This window comes from Chaetodon auriga, chromosome 21, assembly GCF_051107435.1.
Source record: "Chaetodon auriga isolate fChaAug3 chromosome 21, fChaAug3.hap1, whole genome shotgun sequence".
NCBI classification, from domain to species: domain Eukaryota; kingdom Metazoa; phylum Chordata; class Actinopteri; order Chaetodontiformes; family Chaetodontidae; genus Chaetodon; species Chaetodon auriga.
In genome coordinates, this window is record NC_135094.1 from 17581015 (window position 1) to 17589823 (window position 8809).

The 8809-nt window shown below is 44.0% G+C and overlaps 1 protein-coding gene across 4 annotated transcripts in view; it reads right to left on the minus strand.

Annotated features, from left to right (window-relative positions):
* Positions 1-6808, minus strand: part of svila (supervillin a) — a 50720-nt gene extending 43912 nt beyond the window's left edge. For all 4 annotated transcript variants that reach the window (XM_076761357.1, XM_076761356.1, XM_076761355.1 and 1 more), the window contains exons 1-2: positions 6276-6808; positions 1291-1354 (exon numbers count right to left, since the gene is read on the minus strand). In XM_076761357.1, the coding sequence (XP_076617472.1) occupies positions 1291-1354; positions 6276-6333 (122 nt within the window). In that variant the 5' untranslated portion in view covers positions 6334-6808. The remainder of the gene's footprint in view (positions 1-1290; positions 1355-6275) is intronic.
* Positions 6809-8809: the final 2001 nt, after the last annotated feature.

Sequence of the window (8809 nt, forward strand, 5' to 3'; positions counted from 1 at the left end):
CTGCAGCAGAGAGATCTGACACTACCAAGCAGCGAAGTGAGCTTATCTTTCAGTTTCTCACTGAGTTTGGACACTAGCCCTGTCAAAGCACACCAGCTTTATCCGATACCCTGCTGTTTGTTTCCACAATCAAAGTATGCACAAACAATGAGGATGTGTTCAGTGGATATCTCCATTTGGGTCTAGGTTAAGGTCTGGGGCTGAAAAATGAAGCCGACGTGGAAATGACAAAATATGCAGTTCCTCGGATGGCCACTTGAGGCTGGCTGCAAAAGCGAGTCAATCCCCATAGACCTCCATATTCAAATGCAGAACTTTACAGCATTAACATGTTTAAAGCCTAGTGCAAAAAACTGTTTGAGTCTCTTTTGTTAATTTCCTCCTTTATGACAAACATACAGAGGATTCCTTTTTATATAACTCATTACTTTAATCATATGAGGGCTTAAAGTCATGCATTATTGTGGGCATGGCCACTCTGAGCTAGGCTTCAGCAACCAGGTTTCATTCTCACACTGAGAGTTTGGCAAGATGTCACCGTCACTGAGCTTCACAATGGCTCTTCAGAAACATATGGGTGACATCACAGAGACGACGTCCATGTTTTATACAGTCTGTGAGCTGCGATGACCAATAGCTTATGGTGGCTAATGTTAGCTAATGTTAGCAAACTAGATATTACAGATTTTGGTGAGGAACTGACATTACTCAGCCAGCTTCCTGACCTTTGCGGACTTCTTTACTCATGCTGTTCTCATATTATGTTAAAGCATTGACCATTAAAGAGGCATGACAGACTGCAGAACTTCCAAATAGCAGCCTAGCTACTCCCACATAATTCCTGATGCTCAATACAGAGAAGGTAGCAAAATCTGTCTAAATGATGATCTCATTTGTTCATTTTACTTTCATTAATGTCTCAAAATTAAAGACTACATGTGCAGAATATTTCTGTGATTTTAGCATCTTTAATCTTTATTTCGTTCTCATTGCGACAGTCTTTGTTTAAAGAAAAATAAGCCAAGCCCACTGGAAACTGCTGCAGTCTATGCATTGCCAACTGCAGTCTCTTTTCCCAGCACTATCACAAGGAGTGACCAGAGACATTTTCAAATGCTGCACATGGGGGCTTTAATGTGATGATTCATTGAGGTCAAAATTTACACATGGGATCATTTATATTTAAATGATCTTTAATTGGGACCCAGGATTTGATAAATTCACCAGAAACAATAGAAATAAAACCCTGCTGAACCTGGTTAATATACCTAGATGCTCAGCATATCTTACCTCAAAGCTCTCTTCTGTAGCAATCTTGGGTTACTTAGTTTAATGGGGGTCTCACTCGCAAGTCCTGTGAACAGAAAAAAAGAATGTAACATTTAGTCACATTACAATGCTCATTCACCAATTTCAATGTGAACAGCCTAACCCTCCATTTTAGCATTTATGACACACAGACACACACTGCGGCCAGGCACCTTACGATGAACCAGTCTGTGTGCAGGTCCTTGGCACAGACCCACATTAATTAAGTGGACTTCCACAGAGAAAACAAATGATGTGGAAAACAATAATCTGCCTGCCCGGCTGAATCACATCAAATAATAAGTGATCTGTACAGTTAAAACCCAGCCCCACAAACACCAGCACACAAATCATTGCTGCCCTCACATCCAGAGACGGTGACTGTCTCCATCTTAAGTGTCATGTGTTAAGCATCATGTCTATGTGCCGTGCATGAGGTCATTTCTTAAAAGGTTTGACAGAGGACTGACTGCATGTGAGTCAAGGTTGCAGTGCAGTGCAGCTGGGACGCTGCCAGCCAAGCGCGTCGCTGTCGCTGCGCAGCACCGCCATGAATACAGATAGGCGACAGCATGAAGAGACGGAGAAACCATACTGTCAAATTCCCCCAACCTCGCAAACACACTGTTATGCAGCTGTGATTAAACTCAATCAAGAGTTAACAATCTAACCTAATAAAATCTGGTGTCTATTAGGAGAATGGCCAAAGTCAGTAAACGAGGGCAAAACGTGACATAAACACCTGCCCAGAGAGAAATACAGCCTCATTACCAAGAAAAGGGGCATTAAGTGGTCATTAAGCATCATAAACAGTCTTGTGAGGAATGCACGTTCTGTGGAACATCCCTTTAAAGAATGTCTGCGTCTGCCCCAGTTATTGACTCCAAACCTCAAACGTGCAGTTTTGGCTGCCCTCGGACCTCAGAGTGGCCAGAGCCTTGCAATTTTGGGACAAACATGTGGTCCCACTTCCATCCTCTCCGAGTTCACCTCAGGGCCGCGTGACACCCCTGACTCCCCCACCGCTCCACCCAAACCCCTAACCTCTCCCCGGAGGTCGCCCACCCCTAACCACCCATTCCAGATCTGTTAGTCCTTATTAAGGATGTTTGGGTTGATGCTTTAAATCCCTCCTACTTAAGCAAAACATCATTTGAGAAGAAAGACGGCTTATTTGGAGAGGGCGGCTTGCCTGGATGTGTTTGGGGATAGTCGTGTATTGTTTCAGCTGGGTGGAATACGGTTGTTGAAAACACGGCTCATTCCTTGAGAGCCCTGACCGATAATCCTGTTTATCTGAGCAGATTGTGTTTTCGTTTGACAACGATCCAAAGATTAGGTTGACACCATTCTAGCAGATATTCCAAACTATAAAACAATGGTTAGATAAATCCTGCGCACACATACCCTCGACTAACTGAAACAGCAACATATTATTATGCAGGGATCTCTAATAACTAACCATGTGTCCAGAGCACATGAAAATCTGAGGTGAAGCTCTGTGAAGACTCTCTCTAAGGACTGAAGAAAAGCAGCTGGTTCTCCCACTAACATCTACACATACAGTTTCTAGAACTAGAAAACCGAGTGAGCCTCATGAGCTCTGGGCTAACAGAACTTACTCAATACACAAATTACCATTTAAATTTCACATCTAACCTTTTGAACCCTTTCCTTTTTTGCTCCTTTTCACTGCCTTTTTATTTGTCGTTCGGTATAGTCACTACATGTCTCAAGAAGGCAGATCAACATCATTAAAAAACATGTTATATTAGCTCTTTCTAGTTCTTTCAAGTTCTTTTTTTGCACTAACGATGGATGTACAGTCCGCAATCAAAAAGGTGATCAGAGGTCAATCAGATGATGACTAAGCAAGATCTGAAGTTACAAGTAGCATCTACCCCAAAACTGACATATTAGAAACTACCACTGGAGAGAGTAAGTCATCCTGATTCTGGCGGTGCATTTATGATGCCTGTGAGGAAATGGTGCAAAATTTTAACAAGGACCAAAACCAGACCTGCATGAGCAATGGGTCAATTTATTTCTAATTCTCAGATTTTAGGCCAGTATGACCATTAATTCTGATGACATTTTCCTCATTCTCTCCATTGTAGAAATTTGCAAATGCAGGCTCCCATAGGTACAAAGGCCCCAAATATGCTTCAGCTAACTACACAGCATGTGGATTCACTTCTTTGTCTTCTTGCCAGCTGGTTTACCTGCTGTATTCATGTGTGTACAATGGTTTGTTCATACTACTGTGAGGCTGTAGTTCACCTTTGAATTATTGAGATGGTTCTTGTTTTACAACTTGCAAAAATAAAAAGCACACAAGGTGCAGTTTTTATTCAATGCCACTATATGATAAATGAAGAATCCGGTAGCTACAGCATCAGCACTACAATTGTTATGCAGTTTGCTATAGCAGTTACAGGAGAAACTGATGATCTTTGGAAAGCTGTAAGAGGTTCGCACTCTTTTTTTTTTTTTTTTTTTTTAAGCCTGTGTTTCCCTGATCCCTCCGATGTAGGTGGCAAGCAAAATGTTATCGTGACCAAAACTCATAAAGGTCAAACACTTCAGAATAACACCCAAGTTGACAAATACCAGAATGTCCCTTTAAGACAGAGTGTGAAACAAAACCAGATGCGACAGTACAGGTTAATTAGCTGCTAGTGTGAAAATAACAAAAGCATCACTCCTTCGGGGCAGCCCTCCGAGGCTATTGTCAAGTCTAACATATAGAGTTCTCCACAACCCAGATCTGTATTCCTTTTACACCTCATACAACCTATATGTAGTGGCATGTGGGCCATCAGGGGTGACCCCATTGGAAAGCCCAAGTGCCTCAATACATTCGTCATTCCAGACACAGGCATAAAAACCTCCACAATGATCACAGATGTGGCAGAGCCTTTGATGCTGGCTGTAATCTACAGACACACTATGGTTGCTATAGCCGGGAGGGAATGCAGCAGGAATTCCTCAGCACCGTGCCCCGTGTGTGTTGACGAGGCTTTAAAAGCTTGACACTGATAAAACATGAGGATAAAATGATTTCATGATTCAGTGGAGTATCATTCAGGCTCTGAAGTGAGGAAAGCCTTTTATGTGAAGGAATCAAAGGTGTGAAGCACAAAGACTGTATAACACTGTCTACACAAAGAAGCTAAGTTGTCAATGGGAATGCTCTGCTCTGACAAATCCGAGTTTAACCTGAGGCTAAGGTCAAACCCCACAGTTATAAGACATGACAAATAAATGGGAGACCATCCACAAGCAGACTGAAGTGGATGTCAATCAAACCGCAATACTTCCTCCATGTCTTAACACACCAAAACACCCAGTGTGGTAACCAAAGAGGCGTCAGGGGCTGAGCATATGTCCGAGTTGAGATACAGGATTAACTTCAATTCCTGGGATTACAGCAGGCCCAAAAGGAAATGTGTCACTCTTTAACTGTCTGCATTACATCACGCTTCATGTGCGTGTGTGTGTAAGTCTTACCCCCCCCCCCAACAGTTGCCCACCTACTCTGCCTTCACCCTGCATGCTGGGAGACTGGAGTTAGACTAAAACCTCATTCAGAGAGGCTTAAGAACCTAAAGCATTAAAAAACAGATGGGGAATCAGAAGTTAGGTGAGACCAAGGCTACAAACAGTCGACTTGTGTGACAATAAGCCAATTATATATGTGTATTCAAGCAGCCAAGCAGCACAGTCCCAAATTCTGGGAAGAAAACAGAGTGCAAAGGACAGCTACAGCAACATATCTTGACCTCAGACAAATGTCAATGCACACCCTCCTTTTTCCAAAACTGCTCGTGTAAAACCCTGAAACCGTGGGCCACCTGTTGTGGATTCCCAGCCAGTTTAGCATGAAGAGCCCAGATCTCAACACTCTGCTCTCACTCAGGAAATATTACAGAGAAGGATGGGAATGAGAAGCATGCTGAGTCGCAGACATAGACCTGTGGCCAAGCGGCGGTGCATCAGCATCTATTAAACACAAAGGTCGTTCACAACAGGCGGATATGATCCATAACCTTCGCCATGATAAAATATAAATATGTGTAAATGTCTTTTATAGCATTTTGTCTCTCATGCTGACTCATGCTTCTTCTCATTAATTACAGTATGACAGGTCACGGCAAAATTAACGAGCATATGTGGTTCTAGAAGCTTGGTGACGTAGCGACTCCACACAGTGATGCAGCAAACTGCAAACTAGCAATCCAGGAATATGGTGGGGGGGCACACTCTATGATCTAGCTAGCCTGCTAACTGTCAGTTAGCCAACAGCTCTTTTGTAGAGCAGTTAAAAGTGGACGGAGTAGCGCACCTTATAAACTACAATAACTTTGTCTATTTTGGACTGTCCGTCATTCTCATCCCTCAAAGGTTAGCACTGTCAAGATGGTTTGTTATTGGTCAACAGAGCAAATGTGCAATATGCAGTATTAATGCAAAAATGAAAATAAAAATAAAACAATTGTGCAGATTTACTTTGGCCTCACAATGGACTGCACTGATTGAGACAATGCCACTTAAACAAACTGATTTTGCCGTGTTATCCAGCCCCAGTGCACACACACATACCATGTCAGTGGGACAACTCTGAAGTCTAAGAGCACATCCATACATGCAACTACAATTTCCTAAATCTGAGTCTAAGTAGCTAGCCTAGAAATAGCTTCTTCCCTAAAACAGCCTCCTGCACTGTTAAAAGTCTCTTATCTCTACTGCGTAGTGTCCTTGGAGGCTACAGCTGCAGTGCAAGGACAGCTGGCTAGAAAGCAGGACAGTGAGCATTGAGGAAGGGAGCCTGCAGTTCGTTGCCTGCCAACTTCTAAGATCTCCGATTCCAAACTCCTCAACCAGAGTAACCTGTTCCAAAGCTCTCAGCCTGAGCTTCAAATCTCAGCTCTGCCTCAAGCCGCACAGCCCCAAGTCTCTGCTCTTACCTTGGCTGCAAAACTTGACGTGAGTCAGGTAATTGGAGATCCACGGGTTCCGATACATTTTGGCAACAAAGTCAGGGGAGAGGGTCAGACAGAAAAAGGGTGAAAGAGATGGAAAAGATGGGGTAAAGAGAGGGGCAGCTGCCTAAGAGGTGATGCAGCTAGAAAAAGCAGTTTGTCAGTGCTCCGGGACAGGCACAGAGGGAGTCAGGTAGCGTTAGAGAGAGGCAGAGGAGGGAGGGAGGGAGGAGAGAGAGCAGAGAGTCGTCCCAGCCGCAGTGCCGGTACAAGTAGAGGTGGTCCTGGTAGGCAAACAGAGGAGAGCTGAAGCTGTGGCTGCAGCTCTTCTCTATTCTGGTTCCTCTCGCGAACAGCTAAGGGCTAAACACTGCCCACTACAACAACCTGCAGGGCTAAAAGCTGCTCAGCACGGGCTAAGCTCATTATCCAAGGCAAGGAAATTAGGCCCCATCCTTACTACCGATGTGAGAAAAGTATCCTGCGTGCCACAGTACAGAATGAGCCTGATCGGCAGAGAAGAGAAAAGCGGAGTGTGTGTGTGTGTGTGTGAGCGAGAGGCAGAGATAGTTAGGAGTGTCCCAGGAGAGTGCTGCCTTCCCTTGGCTCACACACTGGAGCAGGATGCCAAAGAAACCGGTGCGTAGCGTCAGAAAAGGAGGGGAGAGAGAGTGCACAGGCAGGGTGGATGGGAGTGGAAATCAAGTGAGCAGGGGAAGAGGAGAAAGTTACAATGACCCTCTCAGCCAGATGAGAAATTCCAGTCATCTCTCAGCAGGGACAAAATAAAAGGAACAGCATGCAGAGGTGGGGGGGGGGGACAAAGAGAGAGAGCATAGTGAAACAAAGTGAGGAAGAGAAAGACAGGCAGGACGTGCAAATGGTAATGAGGCAGACAGAAAACTGGAGAATTACTTGCGAGTAATGGTTACATTATGCTTACACTTTCCTAGAATAGCTAAGAGGCACAAATGGCAGAAAAACAGGTTGATTTATTGACTGCCCCACAATTCTCCTTTTAACACACTCATCAAACGTGTTTGTGTGTCCCAAAGCACACATAAAGCCATATTCCCTGTGAGTCATGGTGCGTATAAACCTATTTCCTAGTATGATTATGCTCTAAGTGGGCGCCAAGAACTGCACAAAAGCAACTGCACACATACACACACCTCACCTATGCATCAACGTGACGGTGACACGCTTATCATTGTACTGAGAGGGCAATGCAGGAGAGGCTGGCACGGAGCCCAACGCTGCTTTTCAGACTCTGTTGGGAAAACAGTGAGCGGTATCTTATCTTCCTGCAGCATACAGAGCAAAAGCTGTCACCGCCGAACACCCTGGCTTCAACATAAAGCAGATCTAGTGGACAGAAATGGTCGCAAGCATCAGTTTCTTAGTTCAGAATGGCAAGAACAGCAACTAAAAGAAGTCTGACAAGGCTATTTTCTTGCTGTGAGTTTCAGGATACACAGTTCTCAGTGCACTTCTTCCAATCCTCGTGTAAATGTAAGCCAGGCTGATGCACAGTTTCAAAAACACTAATATGGAGCAGGAGTCACATTATAGCATTTCTCAAATCACATAAATCTGTCCAGTCTCACCATCAAGAGCTACACAGGTGTGTCAACTGCCTGCCTGACTGACTGACAGGGGTGTGTTAAACTTCAGAAGCTGTATGTTTGGATCCTTCACGGAGATGAGCTCATCTGGCTCAGCATGTGAACTGCACACATACACACACGCACACATCACAAACCTGTCAATTCACACGAGGGGTGAGTGGACGGAAAGAGCGCTACCTGCACGTAACACTTCTACAGTGTTATTTCGTCTTCTATTATTATTTCATCGCGTCTTAATCTCATCTCAGATCCCTTGGGTGGGAATGACAAAATGAAAGTGCTAAACTTAAAGTGCTCTCTTGATCACTTGACATTCACGTGTGTCTCTGTAGTGCCAAGGTGAAGACTGAGCTGTGTGAGACTCAAGAAGCCGCCATGTAACGTGGATATGAAGGCATAACAGGGTAGTCTGAGCACTGTTTAGTTCTCAGTGTTCTGATGTTGGCTTTGCAAAAGCTAACAGGAACTCTGCCTTTGTTCCGACAGTTTGGAGACAGTACAGTAATTCCAGTTATTATTTTTGGCACATACATCATGTAATGAGCTTTTTTAATTGTCTGCCTTTCCAGCAGCTGTCATTTTGTGGTTTTGCAAAAGAAAGCAGAGCTCATTTCAGCCCATCTTTCAACATCTGACATCTCTTCTAAATACACAAGCAGTATTTCTAAATGAGTGTGGTAACTGTTTACCAATGCCAAAATGCTCTGTGAAGCACCTTTAATGGCATAAAATACGATCACTGCGTATGTTAATCAAACGTCAAGCAAAACAGGTCAGACTATCCAAGCTGTCATCATCACCTCTGCCTGTTCCACCTACCATCTACCATCTGGCTGTCTGATTGTATGTAGTGTTTGTTTCTTTGACTCATCTGCTACAGGGATGACATCA